Raw genomic sequence first — 22856 nt, forward strand, 5'->3', positions numbered from 1 at the left:
AAACGATGTGTGGTGTAAATAGTCACGCACATGAGGCAGACTGTACAGCATGTTGTAGGTTGGCTGCTAAAAACGAGCTACGGTGCACTCCATTGGTCCTATAAAAAGAGAAACAGTTCCATTTTCAATGAAACCAAAGTTGTGAGCATGGCAGGTGGACTGGAGCCAGGTGTTGATGCTTAAGCGCTCTGAGTCATGGGACAGAGTTGGTAAAGCACTGAAAAAATGATTTACCACAACTTTTTAAAAGGCTAAAAAGTTCAATAAAATCCTTTTCTGTCTGCTCAGATTCCCGACGAGCTGTGTCACTAAGGTCAATAAAGACAAGCACCCAGTTTATGGAGGATGGGAGTGAGTGCAGCAGTTCAGGTAGTTTGCTCAGCAGTGTCGGGACTGCTGCGGAGATGACGCTGTGTTTTTCGGAGTTGGCGTAGTGAACCAGACTAAAAGTGTTACTTTAAAACAAATCAGTAATACAATTGTATTCTGAAACTATGGTGTAAGATAAGTTAAAATCACTTTAGGAGAGAGTCCGTGCTGCCGTAAGTTGCGCCGTTGTCGTAATGTGTGTAGTGTGTAGAAGTTTTTGTTTACCAGGGTAAAGTTAAACACTTCACCAAAACACAAACCCGTCATTTCCTTTCAAATGCTTCTGAACAAATGCCATCTTTATCTTCATATCTGTGCAAACCAGTGATGTAAAGGTGAATAAAATAATCATAGATATACAGAAAATTTGCTAAAAAGAATAATGGCCTGATCATTGCAAACATACAGTACGTGTATCCTTCATGTCCAAATTTAAAAGTCACAACACTTCATTTCCAAAGATACCGAATATGATTTGTGCAGAAAATTTCATTTGTACATAAAATTGTACAAAAGTAAACACTTTACATTAAATTGTGACAGCCATTCAGAATGTTATCCTAAATCTTACAATTAGAATAATAAGTGAATGAAAGTAATTGTTGACACATGTGACATTGACATGTATGAAAAGGGTTTTTTCCAACTTCCCTTGGAGATTGGAAATTTCCCTAAGAGAAAGTAACAAAGTAAATTAAGTAAATTAAATTAAAGAAGTCAATTTAATGGATGCGTTCAATATTTTGCAACCAGGACCCATGTTTTTGTGTCAAACTGTGTTATTGGTACAACATTTTATTAAATTGGTCCAGTATTGAGGGATTGTGCTGCAGTTGGCAGCAGCAAAACAGGGCTGCAACGTAATCCTTGCGAGCAATTGTGCCCCGTCAAAGTATATCCGCTAAAGTGCCACTCACAGGCTCATTAGTAGTGTCTGACACTTGTAATAACAATCTGAGCCTGATCAAAATGTTGTCCCAATTAGTCAAATATTTGTTTATCATCCTCACTTAGCTAACACAGCCACGGAACTATCCATCTCTGCCGTGTTTGTACCTTTTGGAGATTTCTTCATGCAAATACCGGACCAATAATGGCATGCTGTGCAGTTAATTGTATAGAGAGACCAGGAAACCTGTGCTCCAATTGTTGAGTGAAATTGTAGTATTTTATTTATGTGTTAACAATAATTAGCAGGTATGGATACATAACGTTAGCTTGTTACCTTAACTACTTAACTAGCTAATTAGCCATCTTCAAGCTTTGCCAAGTTGTGCTAATGATGCTACAATAACGTGTATGCTAACAGCAGTTTTTAAAGAAAAGAAATGCACAGAAGCCAAAACGTATTAGGGACGTGTTTGAATTTAGGAAGATAATACTTTGGAACAAAAGGAGTCTGTGGGTAGTGTGAAAGTAATGGTCCACCTCAGCAGTTAGCTGATGTTCTACAAATTAATGTTAAACTTGCCAAACAGGCATTGTTAGATTTCGGTAGGTAACGATACTGGAATGGAGTGACTGTTTTTGGAAGGAAAGACATGTGGAAATTAGAAAAGGTGGCTGCACCTGGACTGAGGGATGGACACAAATTGTTTTGAGTTGAGGGGGGAGCTGCAGGGGTTGGTTGTTGTTCGTGAAGAAGGGTAGCTGTTCCTGAGTTGGGTTAGATGTATGACAGCCGCCTCTGGATTTGTCTAGGCTTTTCAGCTGCACATATTTTTAACCTGTGACAGCCCCTGCTTAGATTCATGATTTCATTCATGATACTTTTGTGACAACTCAAAGGTAAGGTGACCAGATTTCTGAAAAGAAAACCAGGGACCTTTTTGGTTTGGTGGTCAGTATGACATAAAACTATATATGAAACAAAAAGGGGGAACATTTTCGGTTTTATCATCTGTCATATATAACTCTTCTGAATGAAATCAAGTCATTTTGAGGCAGAAACTACCTTTCAATCAACAAGTAGAAGCTGCAAGTACTTTCTGGCAAGTGAAATAATGCATGTTATGTTGTTTTGGCCATTTATTTATTAGGTATTTCAACAGGTAAAAAAGGACTGGATTGGTTTTACACAGCAAGTTAAATAATGTAGATTCATAAGGATAATTGCAAAAGAGATCATGTCTTTATTTTATAAATAACTCAGCTGTAAGCCATGTTAATTATAGGCTAGAGTTTATTTTCCAAATATTAACGCCTACCAAACACATAATCCATCGGTAAAAACAGAATTCTATTATTGCCTATGATCACGTAAATGTCAGGCCTGGTTACACTATAAACTGCATTTATTTACATTTATTTGGCTAAATTAAAAAATAAATTGTAATTATTCCGTTAAAAGAAACATTATAAGTATCACAAAGACTTACCTTTGCTATTACCTGGGGACATAAAGTGAAGTCTATTTGCACGTTACGTCTGTTTGATCCAGATAAAAGCAGCTGTAGACGTAAAGAGACTGGGCGATACAGCAATAACTCCCGCAGACCTGTCTGCTCTGCTGTCCAGTTTTTCTGGCCACATACAATCTGATTTCAGGTCTGTCAACAACTTAAACAATCTATGATTAACACACTGTTAAAAACGGGGACATTTCCAGGGACAGCTCCAGCCGGAGACAGGCCACCAAAATCGGGGACTGGCCCTGGAAAATGGGGACGTCTGGTCACCCTACCCAAAGGTGCATTAATATTCTTGATGAAAAAAAGTCAAGTAGTATCAGTTCAACAGTAAATATACAATAAGAGCAAACTTGACTGTTGAAGTGGTGTCCAGCAGCAAGATTAATTGCACATACGAGTAAACAGTGTGTTGCACATTGCCACCATATTGAGTGTTACGTGAGGTTATCATGCTGAGACGATCTCAGAGTTTTGCAGAGAAACACAAAGTTGTTATCATGTTACAAGTCGCAGAAACGGTGGAGATTTTACAAGCATGGTCCAGGTAAAGCGACAGTGAACACACCAGTGCAGATGTCATTCGTTAACTACCGCAGTTTTGTTTTGAAAGGCTATGTCATCAACACGCCTCCCTTAACGCAGCAACTTTATATAACATAGTCTACTACTGATAGAGAAAGTCACCGGGGCAGACATACAGGGAGAGAGACAGAAAGAAGCGGGGTACTCTGACGTGTTTACTACAACGTTAGGTCTGTGACCATGGGGAAAAGAGAACTGAAGTGAAAGGAGGCAGAACCAACAAAATCAGCAAAATTGGTGACCTTCACCATAGCAGCAAAGCATACATGCACACTCCTTCATTACAGCACACACTCCCCTCCCTACTCACCAGTGTAGTCTTCACGGCAGATACAGGTATACCCTCCTTCTCTGCGGGCGCACACCCCTCCATTCAGGCAAGGGTTGGAGTAACACAGGTTGATCTCCGTCTCGCAGTAATCACCCGTGAAGCCAACTGGACAGCGGCAGCGTAGGCCTGCGATGGGGTGAATGGGCCGGAACAAGATGGAGGGCGAGGAGATGAAGGGGGCAGAGCTGTTGAATCGCAGCACTGAGATGCACTTCATGTAGTTCTGGCACGGCTCACGTAGACACACATTGTCGTCAAATGGTAGGACCTGGAGTGATGGGAAAGGGCAGAGAAAGACAAAGATTTTTGTTACTGTGTCAACCTGTAAACAGTAATTTACTGTTGTAGGTGTTCCAGGTGAAAACCAAATTCAGATTTGCTCCTGCGACATTGAGGGTGTTTTGTCATCATTCTTTCTGACAAGCTGAAACATGCAATGGGCTTTTTCTTACAGCTAAACTACATTAGTGCTACTAACATTAGCCTAGTGTTGGTTCTTTTCCATTTGATGTTCCAGTAAGCCATGCTAGCATGCTGGGTCATATCACAACTTTATTCCTGTTACCTTAATTATGGAAGTGTAATTGACTGACGCTACAAATTGAAGACATTTTGCTGTAATAAACTATGTTGTTTAACTAAACATAAACACTATGTTACTGTTTTAAACAGTAAACAGAAAAGTATTTCAACAAAAAGTGTGCAGTACACGTGGTTTCTTTTGGATGGAGTGAACATGGACAATGGCCTGGACTGGTGTTTGATATCTGGCCTGATTTATTATCCCAATCCCACTTTTGGTATAATCATAATACATTGTACTCCTCATAATAAAGACTGCTCAACACTGGACTTGAACATATACAAAACCCAACACATTAATTTACAGTGACCTTGATAAAACCAGTGAAAGGGTGTAAATTCTTAAAATATATAAACTATGCACAAAAAGCAAGGAAATTTGTGTTTGGTAGATTATTTCTTTGTTGTAACAATGCTTCTAGGCAATAAATCTTGATGAAAAGCCTGATTATTAAGTGGTGCCACATTTGTAAGGAACATGCATTTGTGGGATGAGCAGCATAGCTGAGTATGTCGGTTGCTTCCATGAAAAATTTGCCAAACAGCTGTTCAGAAAGCTAGTTTCAGAAAACTATATAAAATAACAACTCTTTAACTTTATAAAATAAATAACTACGTGCAAATATTACAGTAGCTAACCTTGCTGACAAACCTTTCCTCTGCGAATGCATAACTTTACCCCTCAAAATCCCCCTACTAAAGCCTCCTTGGATAATTTACTAAAATAATTTACCTCCCTAAGACTTATTACTATTGGCAGTCTTTTTTATTTTACTTTTATTTATTTATTTATTTGCCCCTGTGTTGCTTTGGAAAACCAACAACTGTCCAGAAGAGGGTTACTGTTTGCAGTATTTTTAGATAGGAAGAGAATATAGATTCAGTTTGCATTTGTTTATGTGTGTTTGTGTGACACTATCTGTTGAGAGAAGGCCATATACATTCTGCCTTAAACTATGTATCTCTTGACACTGCTGTCCTTCCTCAGCCCTGTGTAAGCATGTATGTAACAGATGTGGATGCTGCTGTGTCCAGGTGTGTGTGATTTCATGCATGAGCACGCAGATAATGGTCATTGAGTGTATTGCTGCATATGTCATATGGATGCACTGGCATAGGCATCTGTGTTGTGTTATTATCGGTTCACATGCAATATGCACAGGTAAGTGGCTTGAGATGCTTGTGTATTTGCACATTGTGTCTTCTACTTTGGCTTCACATGTAACACTGAGACCATTTTCCATTTGTGTAGACATGTGATTGACTTTTTTCATAGAACGTTCATTATGTGCCCATGTGTCTGTCCGTATGTGGATGAAAATAAACTAGTTACAGAATTAAACGCATTTCACAAAAAGAAAATAAGAATTTAAAACGTGTTTGTATCAATCAATATTGAGGGCCCATTCCATAATCTAAATGTAAAAGGGAAGGAGTGCCCCAAAACCAAACATGAAAACACAAGATTGAGCTTCCTGTCTGTCTCATAACGATTAAGAGGTCCTTTAAAACACCAACTAACAGTAGATTAGGGCTGTCCCCGACTAAGGATTTACATAGTCAAATCAGAATCGTCCTGCCTATAGACGACTGATAGTTGAATGTTGTGTTCCTTTTTGCCCACTGCACACACACACGCTACGCCTACACATGCGCACCGACGACCCAGGGTTAGGGTTACAATTTTGGATTTATTTACGCACTTTAAAAACATTTATTGAAAGTTTTATTCTTTTTACATGTATATTTACAGCATTAAACGTTGGAATGTATATTGTAATAGGCTGTATATTAACTCATTGGGAGAAAACTGGTAGTTCTATGTAAAATCAGACGTTGAGACGATATCGCCAAAATGGCATGATCCTTGTTTCACTGCAAAGCTTCGACAGTGAGATTGACAGTCAAATCAGGCTGCGCCCATCGAAGCATCGTATCTTTGACTATTCGGGGTCAGCCCTACAGTAATAACTAAATCTATACTCATAACAAAATGTCTTGTGATGCAGTTGGATCACAATGTTTGTAAACCATGTAGCAAGCCCCTGTTACAGAATCATAAAAATGCTCTTGATATATGCTGTAAAAATGTAAGATTGGGCCTTTAAATTTGATTCACATGCATGTTAAACTTTCAAATTTTATATTATTTTATGTTATGAATTCACAGAGTGGTTATATACACTAACACTACTTTAAACTTGTATTGTGCTTGTACTTGTAAATGTGTACTAACCTCCATCTGTGTCAGTGATGTCAGCCTCAGCCTGTTAAGGTACAGCTGTTCCTCCAGGGCCTCAGAGGGGAAGAAAAGTCCACCCGGCAGTGCGGCAGAGAAGCTGACATTCAGGATTCCTCCCGGCGCTGCGTCCAGGTCAGGCTGGATGTTAAAGATGAAAACATCTTCAACAGGCACCGAGAGCACCGCCGACACGCCCTCCAGGAAGTTACCCAGCAGCGGTGACAGAAAGTGCTCCTGGGACATGTTCTGGAGGCGGACAGTGACACTGCTGCCGAGCATGTCCTCGGTGATGATGAGGACGCGGAGAATGCACTGGGCTGAAATGCTGTGGACGCCATCTGCAGAATTAAAGAAAAAAGGCTAGGTGAATGGTTAGATAAAAAGGCATGGTCATTTTCTGAAATACACTTCATTGTTAGAATGGATTTTAAAATTCTTTAATCATAATTATGTTCCAGTAAAAATAAAACTAAACACAGATCCTACTGAAATCTACATTTGTTCATGAGCCATGAAGTTTGTTTCAGGTCTTGTCCATGTGATTGAATAGGCCACAGAGAGAGAGAGAAATGAATCATTTAGAAAAATCATTCATCACCCCTGTCTCCTCACATTCAGCTTTGGTTACAATGACAACACGGCTTTGCTACAAAATGAGTTCAAATGAATTGCAACACAACGGACACAAGACATATTTAGTCTACGCTACATACAAACACAATCCAGTGCTGGGCTGTGATGTATATTGTAAAGCAATTTGGTGCAACAGGCTGGCTAATAAGCCATAAAAAAATACAAATACACATGACAACACTGGCATGAGGAGGAAATTTTCTGCAGCGGCACTGAGGAGTTGTAAAGGTGAAACAGGGTTAAAGATAAGACAGAGACAGACAGAAAGAGTGAAAAACAATACGCCAGAGATCTTGATGCAAAAGCAGCATAGCAAGAGGTGGAAAGAAAGAGAATGAAAGAAGCATGGCAGTGATGGATGGAGGGGGAGGCTGTAGAGGGGAAGGAAAAAACCAGAGAGGTGATGGAGGGGGAAGGAGAGTGAAGGTTTATTAAAAACTGCAAAAAGCAAAGGAGACGATGGAGGCGGACGATGGCCTTAAATCAGGGATTAATCAATACAAAACACAATAAAAAATTGAAAATAGAAAATCAACAATAATTTACTACTTTAACTACTGTCAATGTATATGATTGATTATTGATTCACATATTTTCCTTTGCTAATACTGTAGTAAAAAAATTTAGGTTAGTAAATTGATGAAATGGTTTGTGCAAATTATTTAATTCACTGTTTACCCTCATTTACAATTTATTACTCATTTAGTGTTGGCATAAATAAAAAGAAGTAATTTGTAATTATTAAATGTTAGAGAAGGAAATTAGAAAAGACAAAAAAAGAGCAAGACATAGAAACACAGAAATATAAAGACAAAGAAATTCAGAGAGAAAACCGGAATAAATGGAGGAAGAGACAGAAAGAGATTGAGGAAAAAAAGAGAAAGAAATATGTGTAAAGGGATGGGGGTTGGGTCGGGTGGCAGCTGGTTTGATTACCGGATTATGAGGAGCCTCACTCCCTACTGACCTCTAACACACATGCACACACACATGCACACATACTACAATCTTCTTAATAAACAAACAGCCAGAGGAGAAAAACTCCCACAGAAAATAATCAGGGAACTTTTTAATAGAATGAGATAGATAGATAGATAGATAGATGTTTGAGCACTTAGGCTCAGTGAATGAATGGTGAATGCAGATGCCGTGTAAAAGCGCTTTGAGTGGTTATATGCGCTATACAAATACGGCGCATTTAGATTTACCGAGCATTGATAGTTTAGCACGTCTGACATACAGTATTATGTAGCGTAATTAAATGTCACCTCGTCTTCTGGGGCTAAAAGCCAGCTTTATTATCAGCCCTCTGGATCACTATGCAAATATGCAGAAATTGAAACTTAACCCCCATTGTCATTGAAATGAGACAAGGATCTATGAAAAGAACTGGGATAATCTGAAGGAGTAGGACCCACACACACATACATCACAAATCCACATATTCAGTCTACTTCTGTAGGCTATATATACAAAAATACACTTCTGAGAACCATAATTGACATCGTGCTACATGCAGCAGCACATCAGCCCAAGGTCACTCCATTACTCTGTGACCTTCACTGGCTACCCATGGCCTCCCGAATCAAATTCAAGTCACTAATGCTTGCATACAGAGCTACTACTGGGTCTGAACCAATCTATCTAAACTCCATTATACAAGCTTACGTTCCTTCTCGGCCACTGCGCGCCTCCAACGAACGCCGCCTGGCTCTGCCATCCCTACACACAACGCAATCCCAGTCCCGGCTGTTCTCATCTGTAACACCACGAGCTACCACATGCCATCAGAGCAGAGGTGTCCCTCTAACTTCAAGAAGTGAAATGTACAAACGAAAGTTACTCATAATACCTAGTAAAACAGCAAAAGTTTACATTTTTATGCTAAGCTAAGCTAAACATGGCTCTAGCTTCATATCCAGTGCTTGAAGTGAGCCGGTACTCACCGGTACGCAGTACTGGCACTTCTACATTTTATTTTTTTGTGTACATAGAGAAAGTCTTAGATCTTTGAGTTCAGCTCATGATGAATGGGGGCAAAAAGTGTTTATAATTTTGTTCAGTGTACATTACACCTGTAAGACTGTTGATGTGTCATTTTGGATGGAGACCTTTCATATCCAGAACTTAATCCAGAGGCATCTGGTCTGTCTCTGTGGAATATAAAGACATGAAGAAATTGTAGAATTACTTTTGTATCCTGGTGAGAGGTGAATTAAGGTGATCTTGTCCATAACTTCCCAATAAGTCAGCAAGTCATAACTAATGTATCGCCCCTTGCCACTCAGCTTTAGTGTGCATGGAAACAATAAATTATTAATAACATCCTAACTCACAAATGGAAGATTATTTTGGTATCTTTGGCACAACGGGAAAACAAAGCATTTCGTAAATAACAATTCAGAGTCGCTTCAGCGATCATTCACTGCTTCTGTGGGCTTCCAGCCAACATTTTCCCCTTCATGTGTCCACACTTCAAAGAGGGAGTAGAGCTTGGGGCTGCCATGCATAAAGCCTCTAAGAATAAACACACTGGTCTGGAATCATCAGCCAGGTCCCATGGATGCGTGAACATCAATGCGCTGTGAAAGAGAGGCAGGCCTCCGATCAGTGCTCTGGCTCGAAGATGCTTTGTGGGTATACAGTCCCTGGTGTTTCAAAGGGTTGAGGGAGTTCAGTGCTATCTCTCTGTGCCAGGTAGCCTGACTAATAGCACACTCATATTCTTGAATGTCAGAGCATCCCAAGCTCGCTTCCTGGAAATCCAGATGGAAATTGTCTGCAAAGTAGAGTACAATAGAAGCCCGCAGCTGGAGCCCGGAAACATTTTTAAAAGCTGCAATACAGGGCAGGATGGGTCATAAGGCAGAGCCCTGGCATTATCCTTTGAACAAGAAAGCAAGAAAGTCACAGCCAAAAAAAAAAAAGCTTCATTATTTTGCCTAAAAATCTCACAAAAATCACAGATGCTTTGAAATCAAAGGGGAACACACTTTTGTGGTTTCAGGACGCTGCTTGGTGTCGTGCTCGGGGACACATTAGTCACACAAACTTCTATTCATAAACACACGCTGTGTCCCAATGTGCAGATTCTGACTATACAGTGTGTTCACACTGTAAAACAACAAAAACAAAAACATAGGTATTATAAAAAAGCCCCCAAAAAACACTTGATTTTGAATGTGTTGTTGAAACTGTGAGGCTTAATCTAATTGAAATTGTGAAGGATCCAAGCAGCATCATTATTCTTTCTTTCTTTCCAACTGACCTGAAACTTTGGCAGGATTATCTATAGACTTTTCTGGTATAAAGTTATCAAAATTATTTTCAATCTGCCTCACCAAAACCTATGGTCAATTCAGAAGTCTGTCACTCTACATTTTTCAGAATATGCTATATCAATTAACATCTATATCTCCACAAGTCTTCATTCAAACACTACCAAAATCAACACAGGCATTCTGTAGATAGCAGATATCAAGTGTGTGGGTCTGCAGTGATATTTATTATCTTTCTGTAACTTTTGACTGTTTCAAGCATTTTAAGTTTAAACTAATAATAACAATATCAGGCTAAGACATGTGATGTCATTGTCTTAACTTGTGAGAAGGTGAACAAAAACCAACTCTCACCAGTGGCTCCACCAGTAAGTCACCTACTCTGGGGATATTACGATCCAACAATGCCAACAGTGGGAGTGTTCAGATCCCGTGACACTTTCTCTGCTAAATAGTGTTTGTACATTAACCTTAAAACATGGAATTTGGCAGGAGGGTTGAACATTTCACCCACTAGTCAGGTACATAAAATGACACTCTCTGACCTCAAGGTGATGCTGTAAATCTCAAGCTTGCATTTCAGCAATTATCTAAAAAAAAGTTTCAAGTAGTAGTAGTTTCAAGTCCAAATTCTTTAATCATTTTAATCCTTTAAAGGAGACCTATTATACTGCATTCTGTGATGTTCTGTGACTCCTGTATGGCAGCTTTGCATGATTCAAAGTTCAAAAATATAATTTTCTGTCTTATACTGGCCCTTCATGTAGGGCTTTATTTCAGCCTCTGTCTGAAACAAGCTGTAGATACTCCTGCCTCTTTAAGGGCCCCCCTCTCAAAGCCCACTGTCTTCTGATTTGCCAAGACCTGAAGCATGTTACCAGGCTGTTGTTGGTGAGTGGTACACGCTGTACCACGCTGAGTGGTACAGACAGACTGAGCTAGCTGTGCGGAGCAAATGACCATCTATGGAATACCGGCTCCGTCTAGCTCCGTGTGTCTATAACAGAGCCCTTAGTAGAAAAAGCTATTAAAGAATAGAGCGTTCAGAACAGGAGGAAATCTGAGGTTTTGGCTCACAGGGATTTATTCCAAATACTTTAACGTCATTATTTGAAGCTTTGACCATATTTAAATGAACATCCAACATTGTAACATTGTAGATAAGTCATAAAATCTGGAAAAGCATAATAGGTCTCCTGCATCTGGTCTTCTCCTCTGAAAATGTCAAATGTTGCATTTTTCACAACTTAACTGGATCCCGATCTGTGCCGCTAGCGTCTACATTCTAATTTAAAAAATTTCTTGTTTACTAACAGTATACTGTGACAATTAGTGTATCACATAGCATGGCCTATATAATTAGTATGTATTATGGAAAGGGGACACACATCTGTTGTCTGTGTTGAGGGTTTCAAGATAGTCTATAATGTGTTTCAGATGCAGACTGTTTTTACCTGTATTAAATTCAGCTACAACATTCAAATGTCTCCTGTGTTCAAATTCCTCCCAGTGTTACTGTGGGAAGAAAACCTTGAATATTCGTCAAGTACATTTTACATGAATTAATCGAAGTGCACATCTGAACAGGCACTCATGTCAATTAAAAATGTCTTTTGAATGGGAATCATGGGGAATGTAATTTCAGCAGATAACCATTTTTTTCTTTGATCATTTATTGTGACTCTGTGTAGCTCAGCCTGTAAAGGCAAACACTGCCGGTGTTAGCGGTTCAAATCCCTACATTGTTCATTCATTCACACATGGCACTGACACTGCCATGGTTAAGAGTCTGACTCAAACTCTCTGCACTCTTGGTACTATAAGGACTTGGGATTAAAAGGAAAAAAATGCATTACAACTAGCATGCAAAAAACCAAAAACAGTAAAATTGGATTTAGACTGAAGAAAAGCTGTATGCTGCTACTCTGAAACACTCTACTCTGTCATGGTGCCTTCAGCCAATTAGCTCACAGTCCATGTACCCACAATCACATGGGTTTAAATCCCATTTCACACTGTGTTATCCCTTTGTTTGGCCTTTTCCTGTCTCTCCTCTGTGTTCACAGTCCTCGAAAAGTCCTAATAAAATACATGAGCAGGTTGAAAAGTGTGAGCAGCTTTCAGCTGTGTAAGTTGCCCGCAGGTCAGGAAAATAAATAGGTACAGTGGCCGCTGAACAAACACTTCCCTTTTTAAACACACATAAACCGTTTCAAGTTGTTAATAGAGTACACAAAGGACTGTACGATGCACTGTCACCTAAAAGTAATGAGTGCAACTGCCCGAGAGAGAGTGAAAGTACGAAAAGCCAAAGTGGCACTTACATACAAATAAGTACAAATATGTGAATAAATGGAGAGAGAGGCATTCATGCCTGAAAAATAACACAAGCGTTAACAATATTGTGTACACATCATTACAAAACACACACACACACACACACACACACACACAGCCCAGGCGCTGGCTTGACAACTGATTTCTGCGCTCTGTTTGTTGTTTTTCCAGCCTTTCTACCCCTAAGGTCTGAACACTGATTATACTGAAAAATAGAACAGAGTTAAAAAAAAAAAAAAATAGCAACTCAAAGACACAGCAGTCCCAGCAACATAATGGTTTAAATCACCCTTTTACAATAGAGGCACTAATCCTTTACATTTAACCAGATACACTTACACACACACTGAAAATAAAAATCCCTCTCACATGTAAAGACTCTCACTTTAAGCCCATATCACATTTACACACACCCTCGTGCCTATTGTACTTATAAGCAAATCCAGAGTGTAACACTCTGACCTTTGTAACATGCAGACGTGACATCAGTTAGCAGCTGTTCATGGCAGCAGCCTTCAACCTCCATCTTGCATCTGTCTTTTGTGTACTGTGATGTTGCTGCTGCGGTTAGTCTTTTCTCTCAAATGTACAACCATAGATACATGTTGTTTGTGTGAAAAACATTTTTTCTTATTTTTCATGCAAAGACAAACACTTTTGTGTTTGTCTTGTCCAAATGTCCACAGGGCTCCACCTTATCTGAGGTGAGATGTTATTTTTGAGTTAAATCATTTGGCATTTTGGAGCATAACACTGTGGGCTGAGCACTTTACTCTTTTGTGAATCATTGTAGTAACTCCAGCATCTGAGGCACGGTGTGTCTGTAGCAGCTTTCATCGCTCCTATCACTGTGAAGGCCTTCAGTCGCCTGAATATATTGCAAATTTATATTTTCCAAACAATTGCCCCTGTGGGGCAGTGTAATAGTGCAGCAGTTACAGTTTGCTCAGTATGTTATGTGCAGCAAAAAGACCTCCTGTGATGCTAACTTGTGTATGCAAATTACTCCAACACACACAGGGAGAACGCACACTTCTGAATGTTTTAATTACAGTTATTAATGTTCAGATAGGAGGCATTAAAATTGTGGAAAAGACCATTGTTTCCGCATTAGAGGTTGTCAAGGGCAAACGTCCAAAACAGACCCACGAGAAACACAAGAAAAGAAACACAATCAATAATTTGAAATAATGGTAAAATAAACCTACTTCTCACCTGAATAATTACCCCAGTAACCTCTTTCATAATGATTTATGGTCTCAATCGCTAGTTTCATGTCTTCACAGCATGATGTTCATTTTGTAAATAATGGTCCTATTTAGAGGAAAATAGACCATAAAGCAGAGTATGCTTTAGGGCGGGACTATCTGTGATTGACAAGTTGTTACCATGGCGACCTACAGTGACTCGTACCCACAGCACTGTGTAAATTTAACCATCGCTATTGAAAAAGCTTATCAGGAATTTGCTGTTCATTTTCTCTGGTGAGGACATTTAGTTTTAAGCCTGTTGCTCGCTAGACAAAATTATCATCCCGGTTAAAATTACAGTTAACGTAAATTACAGATGCACCTAGCTAAGAAAGCTAGCTAGTTCCACTAGGAGCTGCTGGCTCAACAGTCTCTTCCAAATATGGTCACGTCTGGTGCCGCTGGTTGCAAAAAATCAACATGGCTGTGCCCTAACGACCAAACTCGAGGATTCAAAAAGGTAGCCCACAAACCAACGGATGAGTAATCCAGCTTTTTCTCGCTGTCACTAATGGTTTGTTTACAGTAATCATTCGTGTAAAGCAAACGTGGCAATGATTTGTTGATGATACTATGCTAAACATTCCAGTCTGTTGATGATCTTTCCTCATTTTCCCTGCATTGTACCTTTCACTCCTCCCTTGTGGCTGATTTTGACTGAATCCAATTCCATTTAGCCTCAGACCAGCACAAACAAATCATTTAATGCTATTTCTGAACATTTATATTTCCATTTGCCATAACATCTTTGATGTTTGAAAGGTTAGGAGACCTGAAGTTTGTATGGTCTCTAATGTGGTTTGTTTGTCTTCTTTTTGTTAGCGACTGTAAAGCATTTGTTAGCATGCTAAAAATAAGCTTTGCTTGTGGATAATGTTTTTCTGGGTCTTGACCAAATGACCCTAGATCCTATAAGACAAAGACTTATAGTTTTGTGAAAATGTAAATTGTGGCCTGGTTTTTCTTAATCCCTTATGTGTGTTGCAGAAGCAGTTTTTCTACTCATTTGGTGCCATTGTCATGGTCTACATTTTAACCTGTATTTGGCTCATCCAGCCATGTAATTGGGAAACAAAATGTAAAATAAATGTCAGCCATCCAAATTAAAGAAACAGAGAAAGTACAAAAACATCATACAAGGTTATATATTTAATAAATAACCACTTCTTTATCACAAATAAGGTCCAAAATGGACGTTTTGGTCTACCTGGCAATAGCTGGTCCCCTGTAACAAAATGTATAAGCCAAAATTTCAACTGGCCATAAAACTGAATAAGATATAATGTTGAGTGATACAGTGTTTCCTTTGTAATGATTTAATTATTATTTAATGAATGGTTTTGTAGGAGGCAATGTTATTAACTATTTTGTACTACAACAACATATTACAACTATATTTTTCATGTAAAACTGTTTCATTGTTCCAGCTTCGTAAATATCAAGGTTAGCTGCTTTTCTTTTTAATTATTTTATAATAATATATGTTTTACATTAGCCTTCATCCATCCATCCATCGTCAACCGCTAATCCTGCATACAGGGTCGTGGGAGGCTGGAGCCAATCCCAGCTGACATCGGGCGAAAGGCGGGGTACACCCTGGACAGGTCGCCAATCCATCGCAGCATTAGCCTTCATATTAAGGAAAATATTTTAATATTCTATTAAATTGTTATATTGTACATCTAGCGCAACAGATATTGATGTTAGGGGTAGATAACTGCAGCCAATTTAGGTTGCACAAATAGCCCAGCCCCTCCAGGATGGCGTGTCCATACACAAAGGTTTTCTGTGTCTCCCAGCACAGTCTTAACAGCATCACCATTACACCGGGCCTTTTGGAAGAGCTGGACAACGGCATCAACCCAGCAGCAGGACCGGTATCTGCTCCTTTGTGCTAGGAGGAACCACAGGAGCACTGCCAGATCCCTACAAAATGACCTCCAGCAGGCTACAGGTGTGTGTCTATCTTACCAAACAGACATGAGGGTGGCATGAGGCAATACGAAGTCGAAGTGAAAATCATAAAAGGGCTGCCTCTGAGTGGTGCCTACTCAATAATTTGCCCAAACTTGTTGAGATCAGAACAGAAAACTGATACAGACACAAAGAAGAAAGTCACGGTGAGAAAAGTGTAGGTTTCTAGATATTTAGCAGTTTTAGAGTTGAGCAAATGTTAGTTAAACATTACAAACAAACATGTTACTTTTAAGCAACATTATGTAAGGTGTGGGTTTTTGTGTGCTTTGGCGTGTAATTCAGGCTGTCGTAAATAAGGACAGCTATACACGTGTATTTCTTATTATTACATTAAGATAAAAATGAACAAGTTGCCAACTTTGCTAACATAGGCTGACCATATTTTGGCTTTCAAACTTGAGAACAGCTGGGGCAGTGACAGACACCCGCAGTGAGTGGAAGGTTTGGGCTGGGGGATTCAAGTAATTTGTGGCACCATTGAAATGTGTATTTGTACAATGGCATCCTGGCTAAATTTAAATCTGTCCACTGCAGAGGCAATTATAAAAACCTTAATAAACAAGTTATAAATTTGTGTATTGGGACGATATTATAATAATAAATAAAATGTTTAATGTTAGTGTAATACTGTTACGGCTGTATGTGTTTCCCTGCGCTGTGCGTCTATGTTGCTCTTCTGTCCTCTAGTTCTGCCCCAGGAGTGCTACAGCTGATTGCTGAATGAGGTCCACCTGGCCTTGGAAGGCGGTATTTCGAAGCTCCTGTGCCAGCATCAGAAAGGAGGATTTTTGAGTTGGGACTGCTGGTCTTACTGCCTCTCAGCCGTGGATGTATGTGTTATGACCATATGTTTTTGTATTTTTGATTTAACATTTATTATGTTAATAAATCCCACAGGTTTGGTTGTTTTAAAGATGTCAATCTGTGTTTAGTTTGGGTCAGCGTTGGAGTGTTTGCCCCATGTAGCCACCAGTGGGTGGTGCTCTTTCCGTCTGTCTCCGCAATGCATTTTCATCTCAATGCGTCATAACAGACGCTTTCAGACAGCGTGACCAAGCGTAAGGATTTTACGCAAAAGGTACCCTTCAGCGCCTGTATGAAACACCCCCATTTGCTACGTTGCAGCAACACAAGGCTACCTGTGCTGGCACATTGCACATAATGGTTATTAATTTGTTGTTGATTTGTTGTTATTTGTAAATCGTTGTTGTTCCATTGTTATTTTTATTATTATTTTTATTTTTTTATATTGTCAGTTTTCTCTATTCTTCTGTTATTCTTATATAACTTGCATTTGTTTATTACATATTTATTTATTTCTACATCTATTTATGTCAGCTGTATGTCTATCTGTGCATAGCACCTTATCACCAAAGCAAACTCCTTGTATGTGTAAAACACTACTTGGCAATAAAGCTCCTTCTGATTCCGATTCTTCTGATTCAAATTAGCCGCTGAACTCTAACCTTTCAGTGAACCAAATCCGATCCAATAGGAGCTCACATGTCCCTTTCACAGCCTTCAATAGCCAACGAGAGCAAGAAGAGTAAGGAAGGGCCAGCCCGTATTATTTCATGGGTAGGCCGAGCCAATTGCAAGCAATTGTGCCGATGACTGGCACCCCGTGTATCCAATAAAATTCTGAAAATAACGATATCCAGCTTTAAGTAGTAAGTTCATGATCTACCAGCAAAAAAACACATCTGTGTCGAGCTACCGGCTGATACGGAGCGATGCAGCAGCAGCCGCCTGCGGGGAGCGGCTGTTTTAGAAAAGATACGCTAAGACATACACTTAGAAAAACCGTAAAATACTAATTTTTCATGGTATTGTTATGAAATTTAAACTAGGACTAGGTAAGGCTTATGCTGTGGCCCTACAGTGTTTTCCAGCTAATAAGTCCCAGTTATAGTTGTCTGCATGCATTTGTTAGCGAGTATTTTCAAGCGGAAATTAAATATATATTAGTTTTAGTGTGTTTAAACTTATATTAATCAATTCCAGTAGCAGTTACAACCATTCTGACTTTTGGGTTAGACACTCCAGAGTGTTATCTTTCAGAGAAGCCCAAAACCGTGCATATACTCCAAATGGTTCAAGAACTACATTCAATTAACTTTGGATATGCCTTGAATAGGCGTTTTGCATTCTTTTACCAGAATGTTAAAGAGGTTGGCTGTGTGATGTGTTATTTTGAGGGGACAGTAAATTTACACTGTTATACAAGCTGCACACTCACTACTTTACATTGAAGCAAAGTGTCATTTCTTCAGTGTTGTCACATTAAAAGATATAATCAAATATTCACAAAAATATGAGGGGTGTATTCACTTTTGTGAGATACTGTAGCTAGCAACTAAACCTCTGTCTGTGAATACTCTGGCATACTTTTTGCTTCTTTTCATAGCTTACTTACTAAGGAGTGCCAGCAAAGCTCGCACAGTCACGAGAGGCAATGATAGTGACGTCACTCACCATATTACAAGTCATTCTACCATCAAATTGATTTTAAAACTGTAAAGATATAAATACTACTTAATGTTGCTTTAAAACTAACCTTCATCTGGGTTATGTGAATATTTAATCTTTTAACAGGTTGCATATGTCAGATGTATTGCATGACAAAAAGCTGTTGCTCTAAAACATTGTCCATTTAATCAACTGAGTCAGTGTACTAGTGAAGGGATAGATCAAATAGGCCGATAGATAAAAGGTTTGCGAACTGATTTCATGCCACCTTGGAAAAGTATTTTTTAGTATTTTTGAAAAACAAAAATACAGCAGTTTATTTTGATACATGGCATGGCTGATGGATATAGTAGTTCATTGTGACACACTTAAAATTTGGTATCTAATTTTAAGATGTATTTTTCCCAATCCCTGAATATATTATTTCAGCATAATGCATTACGGAGCCTGAATATGCTATCAGATACCTTATTCAGCCTGCATAATATAACTGTTTTATGTATAACAAGTTTCATGCCTTTGTCTGTCAGGCTACAAAGAGCAGTGTGAAGAACTTAGTGTAGTTGTGCTCTCTGGGGAACTGAGGAGTCACACCTTAGAAACTGGTTTTGGATTATTTAAAAATGGCATGGGTCTGCTTTAAAGAAAAACAGAGACTGTACATCAGCTCAACCACGAAACTTTCCAAGCTTTTGAGCAAATTTCAAACATTGTGCATAAGCCATCTCACCACAGTTATTTCACCACACTCATGAGAAGGCTGACAATTGTTTTTTAAAGATAAATTTGGGCATTTTTGCCTTTATTGATAGGAAAGTGGATAGAGAGGAAATGGAGAGAGAGATGCAGCAAATGGGCACAAGCTGGATTCGAAGCAGGGCGGACTCAGCCTTGTACATAGGGCTCACACTCTATCAACTGAGCTATTTACGCAACAGGCTGACAATTTCATGTTTTGTTGATAGAAATGTGCATTTGTCATAAAAGTAAAGCTTTTCAACTTGTGTAGCCGAGCATAAAAATATGGTGGTTAAAAGTATGGTGTTTCTGCTTCAAGAGATCGATTACCGCAAAACTTCAATTACAGTTTTTTTCAATTGCTAACAAGCGTTTACCTAAACTCAAGATCCCTTATCAAAACTCTTAACACAGCAACACACCTACCTCACACAATTAGCCAAATAGTAAATTTTCTGCTCAAAACCACATTTTGTTCTTTAAACACAAACTCTACATTTTAAAATGCAAAATAACATTCTCTACATACATAAACTCTATCAAAACACAGCAAACCTGACTCAAATCATTCTCTCAAAACACTAGCACGTTTTCTTTCCAAAAATGAACAGATCCATCAATCATAGCACAACGACTTTCTAAATACAAACAGTTGATGGCATTACTGAAACTGTATCACTTTTCATGTTTCAGCTCTACCTGCATACAGTAAACTATGTGAAATCCATTGTTTTTTGTAATTCAGTTTCCTTTTACAGTAAACCACCCTACATTTTTGGCTTGAGGGTCAAAAAACAAACTATGTAAAAGTGAATGAGTGATCTTTACTTTAAAAAATGTAGATTAAGAAAAAAATGTAAATGAAAGAGTTACAGAAGTAAAACCTTTATTAGCAAGATGAAATTGTAGCCAATGATCAACAAATAATCCAACCGATGTGGCTTTTGCTTCAAAATGTGTAAAAATACTGTTGAATACAGTACGTTTATGTTCCTTCTCGGCCACTTTGCTCCTCCAACGAACGCCGTCTGGCTCTGCATCCCTAAGCACAAAGCAATCTCAGTCCCGGCTGTTCTCATCTGTAACATCACGATGGTGAAACAAACTACCACATGTCATCAGAGAAGCCGCGTCCCCCTCTAACTTCAAGAAGTTCATGAAAACTAATCTCTTTCGAAAACATCTCTTTCGAGAACGCTTCCTCCTAAAACACCTTTAACCCTCTGCACTTCCTGTGCAGTGTTTATTGATACTTAGATCTCTTACTGTATTGATGCTTGTATGTTTTTTTTGTAAATGTAAGTCACTTTGGATAAAAGTGTCCAAATGAGTAAATGTAAATGTAAATACACAATTACATTGAAACAAAAAACTATGGCACAGAAGGAATAGACAAATAAACAAAAATGCCTGTCCTGTTCTAATCCATTTGATCTTCAGCCTTTGGCCACATGTTCTCATCCACATCACATCTAATGTCATCTTTCACTATGCACCTGGATAGAAACACTCACCCTGGTTCAGCTACTCCCCCCTGGCCCTATTCTCAACTATTCTTCTCCCTTGTTCAGACATTATTGTTTCTTTCTCTAGTCTTCTGTGTTGTTCTGTATCCGCATTTGATAAACTCAACTCCAGAAAGCTCCCTTTTTACTGCATTGTGTATGTAATTGAAAGGACTTCAACACCTGTACATGTCTCTGGTTGAGATTGGAATTAGCTGTGGTTGATCTGGTTTACCCAAATTACAATAAATCAGCTGTTTCTCAATGTTTCAATGATCAGGTCATTCAGAAATGATTATCAGCTGTTCCAATATAGATTTTTAGCTGCTATTGCAGCAGAAGTAGATGCTTTATACATTATTTAAGGTTTTGAAAATGATATCTTCATTTCTGACATGTTGTGCACAAGCATTTGTAAATAACACAAAACATCCATAGTTTTGTTAGTGGGTAAGCTTGTACGTAAAGAAAAACTTTTAGACATTTTAGAAATGAGTTAATTGATTGCATATTCTGTGTAAACAACATGAATTGTGTTAATGTATGGTATGAACAAACCGTGTTTAGAGTTTTGAAAATGTGACTACAGATTGGACAAAAGGATGTTAGTGGTTGTAAAAAACTCTAATAGCCCGGGCTTTTGTTTGCTTTAATCACTGATCTCAAGCTGCCTATCTGTCTTAGTCTCTTTCACTATCATATTGTCAGCAAATATGGAAATTGGCTTACTTACTGTTAATGAATTTAGAGGTACCACAACACAGGTTTTTCCAGGTCATAATAGGGTCAGTTGCTAAGATAAAGTAAATGTAGGCATTGCCATTGTTTCATTTCACTGCACATCCTATGTGCATGTGACAAATTAAGTTCTTGAACCTCGGCTTTTGAATCTAAAGTCTCTTTATAGCTCCTGCTACCGTCCCACTGTGCCCTATAGAGTAGGTTGCACAGTGGCTCAGCATATTCACGTTTCAGCAGTAATATAATATATATTCCATCCAGCCAGCACAATAGAGCTGTAGTCTGTGTGTATGTTATGTTATGTTGTTGTTACCAGCTATTATGCTGGTATTGCACATTACCATAGCACTACCTTTGTATAATAAATGTATATAATACATATTTCAATTTTTATTCTGTTCTAATTTCAAGTATTTGTATATATGTTCTGTTTGAGTACATACACCGGGTGAAGATTATTTACCTTTTTGTGTTCTCCTTCCACTGCTTAGCCAATCCTAACAATCTGTTAATTAATATTTAACAATGGATAAAAGTATCACGTAATATGAAAGGCATTGCTCACAGTGACAAACTCACTCTGAAGTTCTATGGAGCTTTTTAGTCTCTTTTAGTTTGTTTTATTTCTACAGTATTCAGTATTCTACATATTTGGTTCAGACTCAGTGCTCTCATCAACCTAATTTTCAGCAAAAAAAAAGTTCTGATAAACCCACTGTACCTGCCCAGCAACAAAAAAGCACATTCATAGGATATTTTTTTCTTAGGAGTTTGTGGAGACCAAACCAGCGCTAAAAGTCAATAACTGACCTACATTTAAATGAATCCTAATGTTCCTCCACTGGATGTTTAAATAGGCGACTGTTTGGTGACACTTATAAAGTGTGGTTTCTGACAAAAAATGTATTATATGCAGCTTTACCTACACATCAACCTAATCATAATATGAAACACTGCTACACAGGTGGCCATATTAGGATAATGACCAATTAGGAGAATGTGTCACTTATGAAAGGGGTCTGGCAATCAACATTCAAACAGCTACACACATACACAACTAAGAGTTCGCCGGTACAACCACAGTGTTTGCTGCTGGCCACAGGAGCAGTTGGGGGTTAGTTTTATAAAGGGCACCTTGAGCTGACGCTGTTAGGAATCCAGAGCTAAAATTATATTTTTTTCATTACTTGCCTTGACCAAATGACCCTAAAGCCAGTTTCATGTGTGAACTGCTGGCAACATGATGCAGTGGTTTAATCTCTATGCACCAAAAATATGGGAATTATTCTGAGAATCAATAGTCTGGAACTAACTGTCATATGGAAATGGGATAGAAAGAAGAGACAGCGAGTAGGAGAGAGGAATATAAATGGGAGATAAAGAGATAATGTGAGAGAAGAAAGTGTTAAAG

General features: G+C 38.7%; 1 protein-coding gene across 1 annotated transcript in view; it reads right to left on the bottom strand.

Moving 5' to 3' along the window:
- Positions 1–22856, bottom strand: part of celsr3 (cadherin, EGF LAG seven-pass G-type receptor 3) — a 123977-nt gene that overhangs the window by 92275 nt on the left and 8846 nt on the right. Inside the window, 2 exon segments of the mRNA XM_038723767.1 lie at positions 3673–3961; positions 6512–6855. Of these exon segments, the coding sequence (XP_038579695.1) occupies positions 3673–3961; positions 6512–6855 (633 nt within the window).

This window comes from Micropterus salmoides, unplaced genomic scaffold (assembly GCF_014851395.1).
Source record: "Micropterus salmoides isolate LMB-PRFRI ecotype aquatic unplaced genomic scaffold, ASM1485139v1 Ms_hic_scaffold_16, whole genome shotgun sequence".
Classification (NCBI taxonomy): domain Eukaryota; kingdom Metazoa; phylum Chordata; class Actinopteri; order Centrarchiformes; family Centrarchidae; genus Micropterus; species Micropterus salmoides.